The following is a 23,735-nucleotide window of genomic DNA, read 5'->3' as shown; positions in this document are numbered from 1 at the left end:
ATGGCGCACTTGGCTGGGTTCCTTGTAGATGTTAAGAACCAACCGGGGAGGGGTGTGGGAAGCTGATGTGTAAGCTGTGATGGTGTACACAGAGTTTCTCAAAGGTGTAGGATTGCTTTGTGCTCTGCTTTCTGATGGCTCTGGCCTCTACTTTCCCAGGTGGTTGTCAAACTCCATTTGTTCTCGAACAGGACCCTCCAGTACATGGAAAATCACGTGCTGAGGGGACCGTGGGAGATCGGTCCATTTTATTAAAGCAATGACCGAACTATGAAGAATGATAAATTCGGGCCCGATCGTTGGGATGCATGCATTTTAATCCTTCTCTCGTAATAGTTAAAATTGTCTACAAGTCCCCCCCCCCCCCCCCCCTTTTTTTTTTTTATTTTATTTTATTTTAAAGTAGGGTATCATAGAACCTAAGTTACATGGGCATGTGTTTCATGTTTCTCTAAGGCCCACTTTGACTGCCCTTGGAACCGTTACTTGTAAAGGGTTCAAACTAACGTTGCAGTTACAATTTGCCACCTGTTGGTGGCAGCACCGTTTTAGGCAGCCCATTCTTCCACTTTGGTCACTTAACATTTAAAGTTTAACAGTACTGTACTCATTTTGCAGTGTATTTCCACATATTCTGATGCTATCCATGTCTTTTTTTTTTTTTTTTTTTTTTTTTTTTGCTTCTTGTTATAGAGCAGATACCGTTGCTCCTTAAAGGGTGTGTGTGTGTGTGTATATATATAAAACCTAGCATCCATATTTGATGAGGTATTAGACATTAAGGCAGCCAAACCATGTTTCCCTTTGTGCCCTTAAGTGGAACAGTTTATTCTTGCCACACTGCAGAAATATGTAACTATCTTTTTAATGGAAAAAAAGTTTGGTTTTATAACTTACTAATGCATTTCAATCTCATCACTATTAAATGTGATTATAGTATTAAATTAACATTGGGGAGACTTTAAAATCTGTATGAAGTCCAAAATGTTAGCACTGGAAACATGTTATAGACTTAAGGGTTTTCATTTAAATCAGTGCTACTAATAACACGTACCTAAAAATAAAACGGGATGCTGTTCTGAATGCTGTGGTGCTGTATGACTTTCTTCAAAGTACTGGCATGAATTTTAACTGCCAAATAAAATGTGGATGGCAACATAACTGGGACAATGATCTGCATTATTTAAAGGCATTGAAAATAGATTTGGCCCAATTAATCCCATATCTGGAAATAGTACTGTATTCATTAAATTTCAAAGCTTTGGGTACTGAGTTAGAGATGTCAGAGATGGAGTAAAAGATTAACTTATAGATAAATTATGAACAGAATAGAAAAAGAGAGATGTAATAAACTGAAATGGAAATTGAGTGACCAGTATGAACTTTTACAAATGAAATATATGTGTAAATATGTCTTAAAAATATGGCTATAAATAGAGCTGTTTTAAAACCCACTTTTTCCACATAAAATTCAGTCACAGCATCTGCAGAAATTGGTTTTGCACATAAAGACCTAACTGAAGCAGCTGGGACTGAGTGAAATTGCAACTTTCTTATATTCAGAATTTTTTTTCATTACATCAGCTGTTTCCTGTGGTTGTGTATGTTTACATTACATTTACATGTATTCATTTAGCAGATGCTTTTCTCCAAAGCGATGTACATCTTGGAGAAAATACAATTTGTGTATTACATTAGGAGAAAGAGAGACGTAGTTGCAGACATGTGATTCTGAAATAATGTTAAAAAAATACACTTTCTAAGATAACTGGCACCGGTGAGGCTTATGATTCTATAAAATGTACAATTTCTTTTTGATGACTTGAATATGTTCAGCATAATAATGGTAAAACAGTGATTGTAATTCCAAATTTGTTCAAAAGCAAATAAATCAGCTTCCTAGTTTGACAGAATGCTTATTTTAATTAGCAAAATATGTGGTGTGAAATGTTTTTCATACGTAAAACAACAAAACCAAGAACTTCACATTACCCCATGTTCATGATCCAGTCATTAAAAATAAAGTAAATCTTTTTGTTCTGCATTTACTTGACATTAAACTTCTATATCTAAATGGACTATGTCATATGTAAGAGGCTGAAACCAGGCACAACATTATTGTTTATGGAAATTATGAGGGAAAAAAGGCATCAGACAATCTTCAGGGATTAGCAAATTCCTGGATTTGTGTATGTGACCATATTTACACCAGTTACCACAATAGCAATAAGTGCCCTGGGTCTCTGCCATTATGAAGACTGCATTGTCTTTCCCAATGTTTCCAGCTGTTGCTAAATGGGACCCACATTTCAAAGCTGAATAACAGCCCTACACTGTAGTCTTAAAGTTCTGAGGCAATATGAAACCTGAATAGTCGCCGAGCTCTCCAACAACCCACAATGTCGATTTCACAATTATTTAAAACACATTCCTTTCAATGGGTATAGAATAAATAATACCCCGTATTCTTGAACTGTAGCTACAAAAATTTGTATGGTGCAGTAAAACAATCGAATTATTAAGAAGAATACCTTTTTTAATAAATCCATTTTAGTATCTCATGTTTACAACTTGAAGTTTGAAGTGGGAGACCCATAAATATCTGCAGACAGTAAATGAGCTGTTTAGACCAATGGAAAGATAGCCCACACATTCAGACCTTGTATTCACACACTAAAAATAGAGACCCAGGTCAAAAACGAAACAGATGAAAAAAAGATTTTCTTATAGCACCAAAATGACCTTGACTCCTGTGCAGTAGTAGAGTCTGTACATAAAAATCCAGAGCTATAGAGTCCTCTAGGTATAGGGCTCTCAAAAGTCCTTTTCTGGAGGATGTGTCTGTGCGGTAAACTCAGCAGCTGTTTGTGTCCTGGATTAATACCAAATTGAGTGTTTTGGAAAGCAGCATAAATTATGTAAAGTAATAACCACTAAATTGAGGAGTTAGGCCAACCAGGGGAAGGGACTGCACAAAAAAACTATCTACACACAGCTAACAGGAACGTAGTGAGAGACCCTGTAAAATAAGAGCAAATTGTTAAGGAACTGTGCCTTTCAGGTGTAACCCTATTTACTTGGGTTCTGTTACAGTCTAATTTGAACAAATTAAACTAATGACCACCAGTTTCATAGGGTTTTATGTATTTTACATTTATCAGACACTTTTCTCCAAAGCAACTTCCAATGAACTCTACTGTATATAGATCAGCCCACACACCTTATTCACCGCGGTGACTTACACTGCTAAATACACTACTTACAATGGGTCACTCATCCATACATCAGTGGAACACACTCTCTCTGTCACTCACACACTATGGGGAAACCTGAGGAGCATGTTGTTGGACTGTGGGAGGAAACCAGAGCACCCACAGGAAACCCACACAGACCTAGGGAAAACATGCAAACTCCACACAGACTGAGAGGGAATCGAACCCATGTCCTGTCGCACCATGAGATAACAGCACTACTCGCTGTGCCGCCCCGCCGCCCCGCCGCCCCTACATTTTGTATATGTGATGTGTGGTCACATCTGGGCAGCAGTGGGAAATTAACGGGTGAGAATATTATAAAGAGCAAAGAGTGTAAAATATCACATTTGGGAGTTCACTCACACAAAAGTATTATCATTTCAGGTAAACACACACATTGTCTGAAACTACTTATCCCATGCAGGCTCAGGGGGAGCCGGAGCCTAACCTGAAAACACAGGGCATAAGGCTGGAGGAGGAGGGGACACATCCAGGATGGGATACCAGTCTGCCACAAGGCACCCCAAGCGGGACTTGAACCCCAGCCCCACCGGAGAGGCGAACCCAGTCAAATCCACTCCGCCACCACACCCCCTTCTGGTAAACAAAGACCATAAACTCCAAAAATAAAAAAAAAAAGCATAGAATGTGTAATAATGACTAAAAATAATCCTGGTTAAAAGGTATAACACAGCAATAGGAGATCATTCACATCTTCTAACAGAATCATGAACTGCACAACATACAAACTATAAATTAGCATTTATAAACTAGGTCGTAAAAATTGTACCGAGGAGCCCAACTTTGGAAAGGAACACCAATAACAGACTGCTGTCTCACACAAAACCATCCTTAAGTATCAATAACTTGATGTTGATCAAAACTGTAATGGTCCCACAGGGAATAGCTACACAAAGAAGGGGACTCCATGAAATGAAACACGAGTGGTAAATGACATAGGGCACACTGAGCTTTCGAATGTCACAGCTCATAAGACACACGTTTACAGTGTGTCGTCCAAGTAAGAGGGGGACACAGAGGTCAGTGATCGAGGCGAAGGGTCACCCGTGAGGAATGGACACCAACCAAAGTGTCTTCAGTGGACAAAGCCGCCACTGTTTCAGTGTAAGGGGGGGTGCGGTGGCGCAGTAGGTTGGACCGCAGTCCTGCTCTCCGGTGGGTCTGGGGTTCGAGTCCCGCTTGGGGTGCCTTGCGACGGACTGGCGTCCTGTCCTGGGTGTGTCCCCTCCCCCTCCGGCCTTACGCCCTGTGTTACCGGGTAGGCTCCGGTTCCCCATGACCCCGTATGGGACAAGCGGTTCTGAAAATGTGTGTGTGTGTGTGTGTTTCAGTGTAGGACAGCCCGCTCACGCTAACATCTCACCACAAAGCACTTCTCCTGCACGTCATAATAAATACATGCAAGGTCAAATAAATTTTTATCTAATCAGTGTTTACTTTTTATCCTTCAGGGGGGAACTACCATTGTGATTCATACCTGCTTCTCTGAAACGGAATTTTGTTTAATCAGCCTATGGACCTTTCCGGAACATGGTTTGACATTTATACTGCCAAATTGATAATGTGTTTAAATATTGTTTAACGGTGTATTTTGTCATTCGGTGCCAGGTCTTACGAATAGTTTCTCTTAAATAACTACTCATCTGCATTAATTATTAAATTTGTTCCAGCTATCTGTTAGAATACACTTTTTTTTTCACGTCCTCATAAATATTCACGGTGTTAACATTTGGCCTTCACGGTCCTCGGATTATAACGTATACACTGACATTTTTATACCGAAGAAGTCGTGAGGTGTTTCGGGGTCGGTGTAGAGACGGCAAAGAGACACGTGACGCAACGAAAATGTTTCAGTTGTTTGCTAATCAGTCATATTTCAAGCTGATCCGGAAACGTGCGCGTGGCGCGTGGGGGATGGGTCACCCTCTCCGGAAAGGTAACTGCCTTTCACTCCCCTGTTTAGTCCCCTTTTCATTCACACAGATGTCTCACTATTGGCTCGCGCAGGCAAAAAACCGAGAAGTAATTTCCAACGGCACACTTTTTCGATTTTCTTCCATTCAAATAACTATTGTCAAAATCTAAATTACGGTCGCTATTCGTCATTCGTTATTTTTCACCCACATATCACCACGCATGCGCAGTCAGGCACAATTGAAAATCATCACAACGGCTCTCTCTCTCGCTCTCTTTCTCTCTCTCTCTCTCTCTCACACACACTCGCTCGTTTACTCGTACTGCCAAAGCATTTGTTCAAAAAATTAAATACACATGATTATTCAGCAGCAAATAATAAATAAATGAATACACACAGCTGAAAGCTTAATAAAGAAACAATACTTTCAACAATCAAATCTCTCAAAGTGTTCGGTTACTGTTTAGTGTGCCTGATTAGTCGAATCAGTTTGATACTGCTAAAGCAATGGATGAACAATTGTATAACACACAGGATTAGATGTAATGAAAAATAAAAAACCAGTATTAACTAAATAATAATTATTATTATTATTTATGCAATAGTCGAACAAGCTAATATCTCAACTAGTAACAATGTTTTCTCTCACACGACGCAAACTGCGTCCGTGGTGCGCATGCGCAGAGTCGAGCTCCGTGTCCACGGAGGGGACGCGCTGCTCAGCTGTGCTCCGCTGCGGCTCTTCATACACCGCGCGCTCCCGCACACAGCCCGTCCGATCGGCGCGGAGCATGTCGGCAAACAAGTCCAAGAAAGTGAAGATGGCGACAAAGGCATGTCCAGAATGCGATCAACAGGTAGGAAAACACGCAACAAACAAACACAGTGGATCGCGCGTCTTCTTGCACTCCTTTGTGTTTTTTTTTTTTTTTTTTTTTTTTTTTAAATATGCCGATAAAATAGAGAAGTGCAATCAGGGCGCTGAATACTGTGAACTGAGAAGTAAATCCGCATTTAAATGGAGGAAATCACGGAATAAAACAAACATTACAATGCGAAGAACTTTAATGGTCGGGCGAGTTACCGAAACAGTTTTGATCGGCAGGGAGTGCGTCTCGTGCGGTCGATATTACAAAGGGGAGCGCGAGATGTGGGCTTAGCACTGTGAGTCACAGCGACTACAGCGCTCCTCTCTCGTACATGCTGACTGCTGCCTTGTAAAGAGACCCGAATGAACGTGCCCGCACTTGTGTTTAAACACACTTTTAATAAAGAGCCCTTCTGTTCCACCGGCTCCTTGTGAAACTGCTTGTGCTGTGTCTTTATTTGGGGAAATTACACTGAATTACATCACCGGGAGTAAGAGAGCCAGCAGGAAGAAACTGTGTGTAGTAGTAATAATAATAATAATAATAATAATAATAATAATACGTTCTTCCCGTGTTTCATAAATTAATTTCTGAAAACAACCAAGTCAAATATTTACATTATTTATGTATCTTATTATTATGTGCTACAATCTATAGACTATATTGTTCAATTTCTGTAAATCAGAATGTTTGATTTATTAATATGAAATGTTATGAAAAAAAATTAAATGAATTTAGAACCTTTTTGATTTCTGATACGTGCAACTTCTGGTTGAATTTTCCACCCCCTGTGTGTGTGTGCGTGTGATAGATCCCCGTGGCCTGTAAATCCTGCCACTGTGGCTATGTGTTCATCAGCCGAAAGCTGCTGAGCTCCAGGCTCCCCGAGAGACCGCCTCCAGCATTGGGTAACTACCTGCCCTTTACCAGTATTTATAGTAATTTCCATCCCTTCTCAAGAGTGTTTTAAAAAGTTTAGGGTCATACACACAGTCCTTCTGCCTTTCACTGTCGTAGAGATGTTACAAAAATACATTGAATGTCTTTGCATGCCCCCCCCTTCCACATCTTCCTTATCTTTGTGGAATATCTGTTAAATCAGTTCTTGGAAATGTTTTGTTGTTATCGTTTATGAAATGGTGAAGCTGACCGGTAGGCATTAAAGCATGGATGCACTGTGGAAAATGGTTTCATCTGGATAATAATCTTGCTGCTGAAGATGAAGTAAAACAGTTAAGTTTAAGATACACTTCCCTGCACAGAACCACCACAGTGGTTTTAGACAGATGTAGAACTGTTTGTGCAAAATTTACTTACATGCAACTCTTCTGGCTTTGTTAACATGTTATATGTGTATGTATACTCATACACAAACATGTCTTACAAAGAAGGATTTATTTTTTTTTAAATAATTCATCTTGGGAGGTTTGAAGTCAGTTCACTGAGTTTGTCCTTGTCGCATAGCTTTGGTTTGCCACAGTTTTGGCTTTTCCTTGTGTCATGTGGCCTCACCGTACTTTAGGCCAAATTCCTTAAACGTGATGTGTCTATAGTGCCTTATGTGATGTTGATGGATTATGGTATCATTAAGAAATAAACATCATATATCCATTTCTGCATTATGGATAATGAGGGGTCTTGTAAATCTCTGCACCCCCTATCTCTTTATAAATCCCACAGCCTGTAGCTATGAAAGGAATGCGATTCTCAACCCCTAAAATACATGTTATTTCAATTCATATGAGCTGGGTACAGTGTGTGATTTTTTTTTTTCTCCATTTTTAATATGTGCTGTTCCATTATTTACTCATCTTTTTATGAAATTGTATTAAAATAATTACCTCTGTTTTTACAATAAAGCACAATATTGTCTAAGGAGTCATATTTCTCCAAAGTTATTCATTAATTTTACTGTTTCATTTCAGTCTTGACTCGGGTCCTGTTCATTTCTGCTGTCATTGCTTAACTAATGAGAAACCTGAGAAGTTTGTACAAGTTAAAATTTGATAGACATGTTGATATTATGCACTTTGTTTTTACCAGTTAACTCTTTCTTTTTTTGTTTTTATCTGAGAAAACTCAGAAAAGGATATTAGAGATTGTTGAGGCATTGATATTGAAAAGTTTTCATTGTTTTGGGTATTTGTGAATATTTAGCTTGAAAACAAGAAGTGAACATTTCACAATTAGATTCAAAAAAATTATCTCAGGGACATTGTATAAATAAATCACCTCCTGGAACTGTTTCTGTTGTTTTGGTTAACAGGATTTTCTGGTATTGCATTAACGTTCACAGACAAGTTTGAAGCTAAAAGGAGAAGAACAGAGAGGAATCAGAAAGAAAAGACAAGTCCAGCCAATGATATGGAGAACAAGAGGCGGTCCCGATCAAACAGCCAGTCAGAGCAGATTCGCAGAGGGCGGGGTCGCCCGAAGACCGCCACCCAGAAAAAGCAGGAGGAAGAAAAAGGTGAGGAAGATTATTGAAAACCCTCTGATTCTGAATAAAATAATTAATTTTATTTTCTTCCTCTGAAATAATATTGGTTGTCAGTTATTGCCTAATGAACTAAAAAAAAATCTTAACAGCGTCCTCCAGAAAGAAAAGCATGTAGTCATGGATTATAAAATGAATGAATAAATAAATGGACATGCCCCAAAATGTGTTGAATTTGTAATGATGTAAAATTCAAAATAAATATGTCTTGATAGACACTCCAGACGCAGAGTCTCCACAGGTGGCTGGGATTGGCCTTTTCTGTTCCTACGAATATGATCGAGTTAATTAAGTGTTGCTTAAACTGTTAATGACTGTTTTTTTATAGTGCTATTTCTTAGCTATTTTAGTTTCATGTCATACGCCATTACAAGTAATCCTCAGCTTATGACATATGAGATTTATGATGACCGGGACTTATGACAGCAATCCCATCAGCTGTACAGTGCATTCGCTGGCTCCACTGCTACAACACAGCCTTATTTCTTATTGACTGAGTGTTTCTATCACCCATTGCATTTTTTTTGCAAAAATGTTAAGTTACAGAATGTTTTGTTTGTTTTCAATTTTTTTTTTACAGTGGTTGACAGGCAAATAGTGGAGTCTTCTGAAGAAAAAGAAAACATAGAATTAAAAATCGAAGTAATAGTACAGCATTAAAATATAATACTGTACTGTATATTACTGTATTTTTTAACCAAATGTGTGAAGTAATTTTTTTGAAAAAGTCGTATCGTACAATATAGCATTTCTGCATGTTAATTGTTTAAATATACTCATTCATTTATATGACACAGTACAAGGGGGTTTGCAACTTACGAAAAAGTCGATTTACGCCGAGGTCGTTAAAATGGAATCCCGTTCTGAGTCGAGGACCACTTGTATTATTGGCCCAAGGTTTGACTGTGACACATGGAGGGTTTGTCCAGGTTCTATTTTGCTCTGTCAGTTGTGCATTTCTGTGTGTTTGTTTCCCACAGAAAAGCAAGAGAAGGAAAGCGACATCTACGCCAGCCTCTCGGACGAGAAAGCATTTGTATTCTCCGTGGCTTTGGCAGAGATCAACAGGAAGATCCTGGGCCAGAGACTGATTCTGTAGTCGAGATGCTGACAGAGACTGTGACACGACACTGGTTTCCGGTGACTGTAGCGGTCCTGCAGGTTTTGGATCTGTGACCTGCGACCTGGAGGTCATCTGACTGATTTTGAGAACTTTGTGGGACACTCACGAACTTGCAGCTGTCATACTGCGAATGCCTGGCTTGTACATTTGGGTGAAGAGTGATCTTAACCCATAATCTTAATATCCAATAGGTACTTTTGTATCGCTTATAGATTTCATGGAATTCCGTGTACTGTGAAGATTTATTTGGTGGAGTACTTTACTGTTATTACACCAACACCTTCCTAATTTAAAGTTCATATTTTATTATGTTTGTAAAAAAAATGGTTTTTAAAGAATTGATTACATTTGATAAAATACTTGGTATGTCATACAATAAACTAACTTACAAGACAAAGCAACTGGAATCTTTTATTGCTCAAAAGGACTAATTAACAGGGAGTTATTCTACCCAAATGTTGACAAAAGAGCTAATAATTGCAACCATGTTATATGAAATCCACTACGGAATTTCAGTAATTTGAATGGTTGCAGCGGTACAATGGTGCAGCAAGTAGCTCTGCTGCCTCATAGCACCTGGGTGTGGTGTGAGAGAACGTGTGTGAAGTCTGCAGTGGACCGGTGTATCCCCCACACCTCCCAGCCTTGTGCCCGATGGTTCTGAGACAGCCTCTGGTTCACCGTGACCCTTCTCAGCACCAGCGGTCATTGAAATTGGATGGATGAGTGGTTTCTCTTGTGTGGATAAGAAATGTAAAAATCTTGTATAATGCAGTGATTTCATCTAATGGAAAACTGATAGGATGATGTTTACATATGTAGATATGTGCAAGTTTGCTTGCAAAATAAAACACCGGAACTCTTTTGAGGGTATGGTGCATCTTAGGTAATTAGTCTTTTTCCCTGCTGTAAGAATTTTTCCACTGGACTACTTCTGTCTTCCGTTGTTCTCTCGGTGTCAAAGTGAGATGGTGGCTTGTTTTGGCAGAAGTGTGTCGCTTCCTTCAGGCCTGTTAAATTTATGTTGCTGTCTACTAAAAAGAGGGGGAAAAGATCAAGAATTAAAAGAAACTGTGAAAAACGTTACTCAGAAATGTATGAAGTTCTGTTGTTTCTTTCATGGTGAGAACCTTCCTCTGATTTACAGTAAATTTTACTTCTGTGCCCGCTCCAGTTCACCAGTTGAGAAATGTTTTAAATAAATACAGGTACAGACACCTGAAGAATGATAAGTAGTTGTTGAGCTACAATGAAAATACAAAATAATGCAGTTATCCAGTGCATTTATGGCATTTCCAGGTATTCAAGTAATTTACTTTCTGTCAAATTATTTTTGTAATTTACATAGAACTTTGAAAATTGTGTCAATAATAATGATTTCCCATCTCATGTTTCCAGGGAACCATACTTTTTGTCTCATTACTGATTACCCTGGTGCCTCCTGTGCTGGTATGACCTTTAAACACATGTTTATTACTTGCTTTTCCCATAGAAACAGTGACTCAGCACACCATCCTCCCACTACTCGCCCGTGTGCCTTTTCGTGTTTCTCATGGTCCTTTGCACATTCGCCATCCATAAACATATTCTTTCAGCTCTTAGACTAACCTAAGTCTACATTATTCTGCATGTATTTGTGCCATCTATATGTACTGTCTATATATACTGCACTTACAGCATATTGTATATGCTTAGAGACAGGAAAAAACTAAGTAGATCAATACATCAGCAGAAAAAAGTAATGTTTTAAATTAGGGGATCAAATTAAAATATATATTAGATACAACAGAATAGCATACGGTACAGTGTGAAATACTATAGAAGTGAACAATGGTGAGACGCATTTTCATTATATTTGTAGCTCTGCCCTCTGTCTTTCCATTTTGCACGGATTACACAAAACAGACGTGATTCCACAGATCTGAGATAATGACCTTCTTCCCAGGGGCCCCAGGGACTGCTGGATTGTTAGGCAGAAGGGCTGAAATGTAGTATGCGGTCTCATTGCAACAGCCTTTGAGTAGAAAACGTCACTGTAAACAACTCATACTTCCTTCAGATAAGGATCTGTTAAACCAAAAAAAAAAAAAAAAAGTCTAATATTCAGCTGTAAAATACTGTTGTTCTATATATCTACTTTTTAAAATTGCAGAGATCTTGAATTTCTTACTTTTTGTTGTAAGTCTTTGCTAACTCATGCATGCGGAATATACAGCTGTAAATTATGGAATTTAGGTCTGCAAATGTACTCTAAATTCTTGTTACAAGGAACAAAAACCCAGTGGAAATCCCCCAAAGTCACATTCAGCTCTGAACTCATTATCCAAGAAGATGTTCAGCTTTAAGAAGGAATATTTATAGGGCGTATATGTATAGAATATTCATAACTGATGTCTTGCCCGAGCCAATTTATCAGCTTTTACTTGATGGGGTAATCCAACTGGAATAATGCTGAAAATAGTGACATTAAAATAAAGGCTGTTCTATGAAGCAGGTTCAAATAAATGTTGATTTTAGCAAAAAACAAAATATTATTCAGGAAACATTACTATACAGTATATATAGTATATGAATGTTTACACTATGTATAGTATACTATAAATATATAGTAACTTTCATTAGTAGTCATTTTTTGATATCTAGGGATGTGGCTGCTTGCACTCTGTCTCTCATACACACACACACACACACATACCTAGTCTGCACTAGGTAAAAGTTGTGTGCCATAAATAAAGCTGTCTCTGAACACTTCTTTAAACTGAAAGTGAGGATTGACATTTATTGTAAAATGTGAGCTGAGAAGCCGTGGTGTCCCACTGTCATTGGCTGCTACCCTTTCTTACAATTAACTGAATTTTTTTAAACTGTCAAAAGGCTAAACTGCCTCAACAAAAATCCAGACTGGGATGTGGTTGCATACTTCACGAATGGGGGGGGTTATATGTTCGCTTTGTTTTGATGATCTCGACAAATACACTAAGGCAGCCTTTAAAGTCAAGAGTAGAAAATAAAAACGAAATGAAAAAGGGCGGAGGAATACAAGAAGCCAGTTGACAAAGAACCGTCAGAGAGTACTGTACACCCCTTCCTCCCTGAGAACCACATGTTTGTGCAGAAATACAGGAAGGACCTAAGAGGATACACAGCTAGAGCCACAGAAAATCTTGACCTATAATCTCCAAATTAAAGCCTGCATGAAACCAGCATTTCTCAGGCTGCGTCAGCCAACGGGCCACTGCACCCACATGGCCCAACGGTGCACCCCCAACACTACTTGGCGCCGAGCTGTGCTCTTCCACGGTGACGCAGCTCCTGCTGGACACACCTAGCTAAAGTGAGACTCGTCAGGGTTTCAGGGCAAGGTTGCTTCCAATTTGAGCTCTCATTTTGCACCACTGGAGGGGGCAATGATATTATACAAAGCAAATGATCTATATCATTCTGTAACATAGAAGGGAGCCCCTTCTGTCTGATACCGTTACGGAAAGTGTGTCCCGCGTGTGTGTTTTGCTGTATTTTAAATGTAGCTCATACTATATTATTCATAGCATAAACTTTAAAACTTTAAATGTCCTTCAAAACTGAAACTCAAGATGCATTACAAGGCCTACTAAAACATATTTTTTTGGTGTAAGTGCTCAGACTGACATCCTTGAGCACAAGCAATGGGTGATAGAAATATAATGGGGAAAAAGCAAATTCTCTTTGAAAATTTTCTCCTATAAAATGTACACAATGCAACAGACATTTTAGTATGTCTGTTTTTTTTTTTGCATTTTCCATTCAGTTTTGTTACATTAAAAATTTGGCATTAGTTCATACTGTATGTCAGTATTTAGAAAAACATTCTTGAAATTAGCACATTTTGGCATCAGGTTCGAAGCACCAAATTTTCCAGTACCTTTTAGGATCTGACGCTTTCTAGAATGTTCTGGTGCCTTCTAGAATCTTCCAATGGCTGTAAAGTACCAAACTAAAACTGACACTCTGTAGAAGAAGTAGTGGTATTTTTGCAATCAGTAAACGTTAACTAGGCATAATCGACGTAAAAACTGACATAACTAAGAGCTTGTATACGTCCTTAAAAATCATTTCTACAGCAGCTGGACAGATGGAGGCAGATATTATTTTAGATGACACCGAGAGATGGACATGGATAATTTGTACTCCAAAGAAGAACCTTCTGTCTTGGTGCTGAAGTGTCTGAAAAAGTGTAGATATCAGCGCTCGACACAGACCCCCTGCTCTCCACTGCGGGCTTCCGAGAAGCAAAATCGAGGTACGAGCCAGAAACACAATGTCACCAGATAAAAGTGGTTGTGAGACGATTTTTCTCTGCGCTCAGCAGAATGGCGAATGCGATTAGATCCTCTTTAGCCTCAGCGTCAGTTCAGCAGAGTCGCAAGGGCAGGGTAAACCTGTGCGTGATGACAAGACTAGGAGGGGCTGTTAATGCCAGGATCGCCTCCCCACTTCCTTGGCAAAGTCTTGCCTATGCAGTGTCCCAAAACAATAACGCATCCACAAATCTATTAATAATCCAGACTCTCATGTTTCCTGCTTAGGCTGTTTGATCTTGAGTAGCTGTTAATCTTGGTCGAGAAGGTCGCTTGGATACATGAACCGTGGTGGCAACAAGGCACCAGTGATACCCAAACAACACAGCACGAAACGGCCAGTCGACAGGCCGGTGATGTTGCCCCCATCTCTATCGGCATCATCTTGTCCTTTTTCAGAGAGCTGTCATTAGCCTCATGGTATAACCCCTCCATGCCCACTACGTGCATGCTCATCTACATGAATGGCAGGGCTTGGATCCTCATGCAGGGCAACACTTGTTTGAAGAGCTCTTCCCCACTCTGTGCCACTGGATTCAAGGTGTCAGGCTGCATTCAGGAGTTTGGGGTAAGAAATTAAGAAATTACTGCAACTGTGCATTGAACTAGCAACAGCTTTAGATGTTTGAGGGCAGGATAAGTATCAAGATGTTTCAAAACAATCATAATAAATTTGCTACACCAGGGAAGGGAACCAGGTTGTCTTTATGCAAGGACCGAAATCCAGAAAATCAGTGTATACATTTTAACTGTAACAAAAGTGCAGTAGCCTTATATTCCTGCCGCACCCAAAACTACAAAATCTTTCTTCTTCTTCTTCTTCTTCTTTGAGTAAGTAAACTCTTTACTCAAAGTTTGCTGTTTGTTTATTCTCAATGATCAATTCAGACTAAATATTATAATCACATTAATGTCATCCACAACAAAAATGAATGTGTAGTAATATAAATCAAGCCAACCAGTGGGTCTACAACCATTATTTTTAGTGCCCTTAATGCCCTCAGACTTAGCGGAATTCTTTCTGATAGCTGATACCTTGTCTCTTTTCATGAAGTCGACCACAGAGTAGAGCTAGCTTCTAGAATTTTTCTATACTCAGCTTTGAGGAACAAGAGCAGATGTGGTTATATCCACTCCCATGTTTCCCTGCAGGAAACATGTCTGGGATTATAGACTCGAGACTTTTGTTTTGAACCTTTTGAGCTTCTAAAATGCATGACCCTGTAAAAGAAGCACACTTTCAAGGCCACTGCTGACCTGCGGATCCCAGGAAAAACAGCTTTCATGTCTCACCAAAGGCTGTTACATGTTCATCACACACACACACACACACACATTTTCAGAACCGCTTGTCCCTTACGGGGTCACGGGGAACCGGAGCCTACCCGGCAACACAGGGCGTAAGGCCGGAGGGGGAAGGGGACACACCCAGGACGGGACGCCAGTCCGTCACAAGGCACCCCAAGCGGGACTCGAACCCCAGACCCACCGGAGAGTAGGACTGCGGTCCAACCCACTGCGCCACCGCACCCCCTCATGTTCATCACCACTTTGCTAAATTATCAGACTGCACGCTTTATTTAAAGTATGTGTTCATTATTCCCTTTACTCCAAATGTACTGGGAGTGAAGCTTTTCAAATTTACACTCATTCAAATCCATTAAGGCATCAACCATTCTCAGCCAGAAAGAAAGCATATTCGGTTCTCTAACATTTCAAACACAACCTGTCTGATTCAACACCAGTCGTGTAAAAAGTTCTTTTTACAGCAGCTCACAGTCACTTTCTGGTCCTCTGCTTTGGCAGCTTCATAAACACATCCTTCTTAATCACCATGATTCATTAAACACCAACCAACATTAACAACTGCTAGTCAAGAGTGTGGTCGTGGTGAGCCGGAGCCTATTCTAGAACCAGAGGGCGCAAGGCTGGAGGGGGAGGGGACACACCCAGGACAGGATTCCAGTCCGTCGCAAGGCACCCCAAGCAGGACGCGACCCTAAGACCCCCCACACAGCAGGCACCAGCCAAACCTGCTGCGCTGCCACATTCCCCTCATTAAACATTCATAAGGAAACAAATTTCATTACGCATTTAATTTTTTTTTTAAACATATTTGTCAGGATATGGCTGCTAAATAACAATCAAGATTGCCTGTATAATTTAGCCATATAGGAAAAGTCCATATACTTTCAAAGAGCAATCCTGTAATTATTTCTTATGGGAGTTGTCTATAATGGAATGCAGATGTTTCAGACTTTTTAATTTTGGAGGAGGTTGAAATTTGTGTGCTAGACAGAGATGAGTCCTCTCATCCGAAAGAGTATAATTCCCACAATGCTTGGCACTGCAAGCAGTGATCTTCTTTATGTACTGCGTAGAGAGAGAGAGAATGATGGAGACAGAATTGGGTCGTTACAGTGCGAGTGAATATATAAGGAGTAATTACTCTCCTAATGTGCAGATAAAAGTAAATGTTGTAATATTCCAGTCTTATGTCAAGAATAAAAGCTTCATGAACAAAACAAGCTTACAAACAGTCTTATGGATATGGATTTATTCCAGCCTTTTTTATGGGGCATTTAAATGTAGCTATCTTTACAAATAACAGCACTGGAAACTGCCTCTAGCACTAAATATATTCACATTTACGTTTTTTTAAATTTAGTAGAAGCTTTTCTCCATACATCTCAAAGTATAATTTAATTTCAGCCGTGTGCCAGTTTTATTAAGGCAGCAAAAATGTGTTCCAGTATGTTCATCAAGCAAATTGTATCAACCTTGAGGTATTTGGTGTTCATATATGATTTTGGGGTCATTCGCATTACTTAGTATCCTCTCATTGTCCAGTCAGCTGTGAGCTCACATTTCAGATCCAGTGATGTTGTTTCAGCAGTTCAAATGATTAATTAATCTTGGAATGGATTAAACACAGGAGACTTAGCATCTGGACATCATTTGACAGAGTGAATAGCAGTGCCGATTTTATTAACAGCTTCAGAAATTAAATTCTGTGCCACAAAGGAGCACGTTTGTGCCATCTCTAGGTACCTGACGTGCAGGAGGCCCAAGATGCCAAGATTCGAGAGAAAAATGTGCCTCCGGTGCCCTCATCAGCCGCTGGCCAGGGGCACCTAATGAAGAGTAAGGGGCACCAGGAAGCCCCCAAAAGTGAAAGGCTCTCGCTGGAAGCTGTTGCTACAGCGACGAGGCCCGGCTTGACGATGGACCGAATACGGGGTCCGGTCTCAAAGAGCAAAGCAAAGACATTCCAAATCCCTTGTCAAAGGGAGCCCGGCCCGCTTCAGTCCCGGGCAGAGCGGGTTCCGAGCAGTAGCCCCGAGGAAGCCTGCACCAAAGCTGTCACGCTCGGGAAGCGTGACACATCGAGAGGTGATGAGAAAGCAGATATTGCAGGGGCTTTGGGGAACACCTCTCATATTTTAACTTCTGTACCTCTGTCAGTCATCGGTAAGTACCATATGGTACATTCTACTGTCACTGTTATACACACACTGCTCCTGCTGCACCAATGCAAATGATATCCTTGTCTTGATGACATTATGGAATGCATATTGTTGTGTATTATTTTTAGATCCTGGGCAGAAAAATGTATTTTGTTATTATGGCCCACACCTGAAGTTCCTTCTGTAATGACAAAATTAAATTTTTTCCTCTTAAAAAGCTGATATTTGATCTGCATGAGGATTAGGAGGAATTCTGGAATGTCTAGACACTTATGGAACTTTTTACACAGCAATATGTGATCATACCTGTGAAAAACTGTGAACATTTAACCCTTATGTATTTGGGCATGTTTGCTGTTTCTCCCCACGCGATTTCTGTCTCTATGTTGCCGAGACCAAGTTCTAGGCGTAAAATTCATTTAAAAAAGGGAATATTTGCTTCTTTCACATTGTTCTCTGGCATTCTTTTGTTCTCCAGATGACTGCCCCCCTTTGCCGGCCCCTTTTGAACACCGCATTGTGAGTGCCAGGGAGCTTCCAGTGGGCTCCTACTACACTGTCAACTCAACCGTGCTGGGAGGGTGAGTCCTGTTAACCCTTCTGTTGAATGTGTTTCTGTCAAATTTGACCCATTTACAACTTTTATCCATGGTAAAAAAGACTATTTCATTTGATTGCCATTAGGCTTCATGACATCATCCGTACCAGGGATCCGGACACATAAAATGAATGATCACCAGTTTCACATAATTATGTGTTTTATTCATATTTTGTGCACGTTGTATGTGCGGTCGCATCTGGGCAGCCACAGGAAATGAAGGGGTGAAAATATAATAAAGAGTAAAGAGTCAGATGCTAGATCCAGAAATTCACACACACACACACACACACAGAGTAGAATCATTTCAAGTAAATGAGTTCTATAGACTATTAATGCCAAAAAGAAGGGTAGAACTTGTGATGATGACTAGGAATGAAGTTGGTTAAAAGGTGTAACATAAGGTGTAACACAATATGTATGGTGTATGTATATGCTGTATGGATGAGCGACCCATTGTAAGTCGTGTATCTAGCAGTGTAAGTCACCTTGGTGAAAAAGGTGTGTGGGCTCATAACACTACATAGAGCTCATTGGAAGTCGATTTGGAGAAAAGCGTCTGCTAAAGAAATAAATGTAAATGTAAATATTAGTTATTAGGATAATTATTTCAGAAAAAAATTATATTGAGGCTCCCAGTTTAGGGTTAACCCTAATTCTAACCCTAACCCTAACCCCAACCCTTGTCAGAAATAGAAAGGTGTCTCAAACACTGGGCAAGGTTTAAGCTGCTGTCCATCTCCACTAAAATCTATGTGGACAGCTTAAAATGTTAGACCTCACATTTTGTTTTGGAAGGATTTTATATGATGTTTCCAAAATATTAACCCAAGGATTTAAGGCAATTTTGGTGATGTTTGTTAAATAAAGTATACATTTTTGGCTAGGAGGCTATGTCTTGCCTAACCCCAACCCCATCCCTAGCCCCATACTTAACCCTAACTCTAACCCTAGCCTTCAGCTGTCCAGTCCTGTTTTTAGCAATCTACATTTATTTTTTCCATGCTTTTATCTCAGTGCCCTGGATGAACTATATGGGTGACACTTGATGGAGCATGATTTATGTCCCTTGCCAGCTGGGACAGTTTTACAGCTTCTCTTGTCAGTTCTCAGTTACTCAGACTTCCCTTCTGGTATTTTCCAAACTTCCACTGTTGCCAGAACTTGACATAATGACACTAAAAGGGCAGAAGGCACTATATTCCAGCTTTATAGAAAAAGTTCAGCATATGCAAACAGAGCCGTTCAGCACTATGATGTTCCCAGAGAGAAGGAGGCTTTTCATGATGTAGCCCTAGATGAACAGCTGCCGCTGAAGTTACAGATAATCCTTTATGATACGTTAATAAAAATGGATGAAGTGCAAATGTTAAAGCCTGTGATCAAATCACATGGATGGAAACTTTATGACATATTGAAGATCTATAGGACAACCTGGAATGCGTGTTTGCATAATTTCATAATTATGAATTTAAAGGTATAGCAGAATTCAGGAAATCCATATACCAAAGAGTAGAATACTGGTTTGCATTTCTCCTCAGGGGGCGCTTTGGTCGGGTTCACAAGTGTGCCGAGCGCTCCTCAGGCCTGATGCTGGCTGCCAAGTTCATAAGAGTGCAAGGTGCCAAGCACAGGGTGAGTGTGCTTCCTGGCCCCCTTCAAACGCAGGGGGTGCCCGCTGTCCCATAATTCCTCTGGTCGGTTTCTGAGGCCCACCCACCTTGCCAAGATAAAGGTCCCCTTTCTGGGCATGTGCGTAAGACCAGGCGGCCCGCGCCTTTATCCCCTTGGCCGGTTCCAGAGCTCCAGCCAAACGCATCGCTCAAATTACGCCTGGTTATAACAACTGCCTTCCATAAGCACATTCTCAACACATAGTTTCGAAGTGCCGACTTTGAAGGATTTATGTGTAGGAACTTCATAACAAAATGTTTGGCAATTGACCAAACTTGTTTTGCATGTTTTTCCTATATACAGTATATGTGTGTTATGTTCTCAGTTACACTTGTTATTTATACATATGTTTACATACAAACTTTAACACACATTTTTTTGTGATATAGGATGAGCTTAAGAATGAGATTGGTGTTATGAACCAGTTAAACCACATCAATCTGGTTAAGCTCTATGATGCATTTGAGTCTCGGAACAACCTGACCCTCATCATGGAATAGTAAGTTATATATAAGTTTTAATCAATTTTTTCTTCCCTCTTGCACTTGGTCTGGATAAACTGGAAAGGGTGAAACCGCATTGACATCGACAAGAATGTTAAACACCTCTTCAGCTGACAGGGACTTCCCTTTTTCACTTCATGGTGGATTGTGAAAAATTTCCAAGTTTACTTTATGAGCACTTCGTCATTTTGTGCAAATGACTTTACAGTTTGGATGGCGGTGAGCTGTTCGATCGAATCACGGACGAGAGATACCAGCTGACGGAGATGGATGCCATTGTGTTTACGAGGCAGATCTGTGAAGGGGTGCGGTACCTCCACCAGCACTACATTCTCCATCTAGACCTTAAGGTACGATGCTGTAATTTATTTACCCCTCTCCTCAAATATATGTCATCCTTGGTCCACTAGGGTCTTAGCGCTCTTTGACATTACTTCTTTTTGTTCTTTTTCCCTCCCCAGCCAGAAAATATAGTGTGTGTCAATAACACCGGAAATCAGATAAAAATAATTGACTTTGGACTTGCCAGAAAGTAAGTAGTTGCCCTGAAACTTTTTGTAGCTCACTAGCTCTCTCCAGCGGCAACATTGTTGAACAAAAACTGCTGATGAAACTCTTAGTGGCAGGATAATGTAATTCACTATTATTATTATTATTATTATTTCAGGTGCTTTCATCCAAAGCAATTTACAGTGTTACATTACATGCAATTATTTACCCTTTTATACAGTTGGATAATTTTTACTGTATCAGAGTGGGGTAACTTTGATCAAGGGCAATACAGCAGGGAGTGGGATTTGAACCCACGTCCTGGAACATTTGGCCCTTTCCCTCACCACTTTCAGGAGACTTAAAACAGGGATATATTTATTGCGATATCTGATAAAAGAGGATTACACAATTTAATTCATTACATAGAAAAAAAAATTGCACCTCAAATCCCAGAGCTAGTAATGATTTCATTACGATGACGTACTTGATATGGTATTTACTGTGTGACGCCAAGTACTTGGTCACAGTTGTGTGGAAAGACTCAGAACTTCTTTTGGTTAGAAATACTTTTTTTTTTTGTGCTTCATAGTCAAATGATCACAGTCTCCGGAACTATGATGTACTCATCTTAGCACGTGAACTGAAAGATAGTTATGGAGTGAATAACACAATTTCTATTTGTTGTTATTAATTAATCAGATACAGGCCACGAGAGAAGCTGCGTGTGAACTTTGGCACACCGGAATTTTTAGCTCCTGAGATAGTCAGGTATGAATTTGTCTCCTTCCCAACTGACATGTGGAGCGTCGGGGTCATCACATATATGCTGTAAGTAGAAATTTTCTCAGCCTCACTGCATCTCTCGTGAAAATATGGCACGTGCATTATACACTGTATTCGGTCAAAAGTGCGCAGATAAAATGGTCCGACCACGCAGGCTTCTGCGGTTTAATTTGGCTTGTACATGACTTTGTCCAAGTCTCAGCGGCCTGTCCCCTTTCCTGGGGGAGAGCGACACCGAGACCATGAACAACATCATCAGCTCCACGTGGGACTTTGACAGCGAGGCTTTCGAGAATGTCTCTGTCGAGGCCAAAGACTTTGTCTCCCAGCTGCTTGTCCCACAGACATGGTAACCTGCCATTCGCGTGTATCTGTCGCCATGGGAACGTAACGATTCCATATGCTAAATACATACTATTTATAAAGTTGTGCGATTGGATTTTAAAAAAAAAAAGGTCTTTTCCTCAGGCAAGGGGTTGCTGGGCTGCGGTGGTTGGCTGTTTGTTTCTTTGTTTTCTTCCTCAAGATCCTCCCTTGTGTCTGACAGTGGCCGCATGAGCGCCGCCGCCTCCACCAGGCATAGCTGGATCAACAGCCTGGAGAAAAAGGCATCGATGCTGAAGGTTCGCCTCAAGTCACAGCTCCACCTCCAGCGCTACCTGGTGGCCCGCAGGCAGTGGAAGGTGGGCGACTGCTGTCTTACGTATTTCTTCGTGTATTCGTGGTGTCCCGTCCTGGATGCGTCCCCTCCCCCTCCGGCCTTACGCCCTGTGTGCCGGGTTAGGCTCCGGTTCCCCGTGTCCCGTACGGGGCGAGTGGTTCGGATGGACGGACGGATTCGTATAGCTGATGCTTTTCTCCAAAGCTGCTTGTACTGATTTACCCATTCAACAGCTGGGTAATTTTTACTGTTTCAGTTTAAGGTATCAAGTGACCAAGGGAACAGGAGATGGGGTTCGAATGTGGCTCCTTTGAGCACAGCACAACACCTCTGACCACTATTCCACCTGCTGCCTCTGTTAATCATTAAAAAGTTAAACACACAAAACAATTTAAATTTAATTGACATTAATAATTAAACACTCAGATGACCACTTAATTTCTGAGGATCCCACGAAGCTGCTCACCTCTTTAAAAGTATCTCTAACCGCTGCGCCACCTACTGCCACACAGGTGTACACGCACTTCATTTGAGAATGAAGACAACCGCAAGTCATTCCTTCTGATTAGTGTCTCTCCAGTATCTAATGATGTATGAACGTGTTGTTGCAGAAACACTTCCTGGTGGTCACGGCGGCCAACAGGCTGAAGAACTTTTGCCAGAGCAAGCCTGAGGGCCCGACGTAGAGGCAGAATAAGGGCTCGGACTGAGGAGAGCTGCGTCCGCTGCTCCGGTCACACTTCCCTAAACCTTGTACAGAAAAGCATTTGCAACTCAGGCTCTGCATGATCAGACCACGCAAAAGAGCACACGACTCTTAGTTCTTCCTTTTACTTTGGTTTCCTGAATGTCCTTTCTACATATTTCTTTATTCCATAGGCGATTACTTATATTTAAATATTCATTTGGCAGACAGTGGCAATTGTGTCTTAAATTATACATACTGTACTGCATTAAATCCCTGAGACACATTACTGAGATAAATGTACTATTAAAGTACATAAAAATGTGTGCACTTATAAAACAAAGAGTTTCTGTGTTTTTTGAAGAAAAAAATAATTTGGTGGTACCGCTTCATCTTTGGAAATAACATTTTTCATATTTAGGAATATATCCCTGTAAATGAGTGCTAGTAAGACTGGTGTAGGGAAGTTACATTTACAGCAAAGTAAAGCTTTGTGAGTCCATATGACCCTGTGAATCACTTGAAATTTAAACAAGACATTTTTTTTTTTGTAAAAATTATATGCTATATGTATTTCATTTCATCTTTGAAAAAAAAAATGCAGTTTTCTCATTTTTACAGGCTGACTACCAGAAACACATTACTCTATACTGTAAAATGTGTGTACGAATCAAAAAAGAATAATACACAAAAAACCCACGAAAGAATAATAAAAAGAATATAATGGATATATGTAACATGGAAAGTATATCTTCCTTTGATATCAACAACATGTCAATAATGTGTACTAGTTAGAGAAGTTTCAATACAATCAGCTGCCGCGGAACCTGTTGTATTTATGTAATTATTATGTAAT

At 40.2% G+C, this 23,735-nt stretch overlaps 2 protein-coding genes across 4 annotated transcripts; both read left to right on the top strand.

The window, feature by feature from the left end:
- Nucleotides 1–5,168: 5,168 nt before the first annotated feature.
- LOC108926317 (UPF0547 protein C16orf87 homolog) lies at nt 5,169–10,065 on the top strand. Of its 3 annotated transcripts, XM_018738935.1 has the most exons (5): nt 5,169–5,211; nt 5,875–6,047; nt 6,871–6,967; nt 8,326–8,529; nt 9,537–10,065. In XM_018738935.1, exons 1-5 carry the CDS (start codon nt 5,190–5,192, stop codon nt 9,653–9,655), a joined length of 615 nt encoding a protein of 204 aa, XP_018594451.1. In that variant the 5' UTR covers nt 5,169–5,189; the 3' UTR covers nt 9,656–10,065. The 3 variants fall into 3 exon arrangements, with proteins under 3 accessions (XP_018594451.1, XP_018594450.1, XP_018594452.1); XM_018738934.1 differs by lacking the exon at nt 5,169–5,211 and having other exon boundaries at nt 5,223–6,047; XM_018738936.1 differs by lacking the exon at nt 5,169–5,211 and having other exon boundaries at nt 5,224–6,047; nt 8,356–8,529.
- Nucleotides 10,066–14,449: 4,384 nt separating this feature from the next.
- Nucleotides 14,450–22,898, top strand: LOC108926224 (myosin light chain kinase 3-like). The gene is made up of 11 exons (XM_018738815.2): nt 14,450–14,584; nt 17,064–17,487; nt 17,962–18,064; nt 19,623–19,716; nt 20,145–20,254; nt 20,467–20,608; nt 20,720–20,790; nt 21,450–21,578; nt 21,730–21,882; nt 22,081–22,216; nt 22,806–22,898. The coding sequence occupies exons 1-11, from the start codon at nt 14,450–14,452 to the stop codon at nt 22,878–22,880; spliced, it is 1,572 nt and encodes a 523-aa protein (XP_018594331.2). The 3' UTR covers nt 22,881–22,898.
- The last annotated feature ends 837 nt before the right edge of the window (nt 22,899–23,735 follow it).

The sequence above is a fragment of the Scleropages formosus genome, chromosome 7 (assembly GCF_900964775.1).
Source record: "Scleropages formosus chromosome 7, fSclFor1.1, whole genome shotgun sequence".
NCBI lineage: Eukaryota > Metazoa > Chordata > Actinopteri > Osteoglossiformes > Osteoglossidae > Scleropages > Scleropages formosus.
The sequence above is the reverse complement of the archived record's forward strand: the minus strand, read 5'-3'. Positions and strand labels throughout refer to the sequence as shown.

Bases quoted from the DNA above. Each gene is read 5' to 3' on its own strand.
- LOC108926317 (XM_018738934.1), top strand. From the start codon at position 5,826: ATGTTTTCTCTCACACGACGCAAACTGCGTCCGTGGTGCGCATGCGCA. The intron at 6,048-6,870 runs GTAGGAAAACAC...TGCGTGTGATAG, and splicing joins GTCCAGAATGCGATCAACAG to ATCCCCGTGGCCTGTAAATC. The intron at 8,530-9,536 runs GTGAGGAAGATT...TGTTTCCCACAG, and splicing joins AAAGCAGGAGGAAGAAAAAG to AAAAGCAAGAGAAGGAAAGC.
- LOC108926224 (XM_018738815.2), top strand. From the start codon at position 14,450: ATGCCCACTACGTGCATGCTCATCTACATGAATGGCAGGGCTTGGATC. The intron at 20,255-20,466 runs GTAAGTTATATA...ATGACTTTACAG, and splicing joins CTGACCCTCATCATGGAATA to TTTGGATGGCGGTGAGCTGT. The intron at 20,791-21,449 runs GTAAGTAGTTGC...TTAATTAATCAG, and splicing joins GACTTTGGACTTGCCAGAAA to ATACAGGCCACGAGAGAAGC.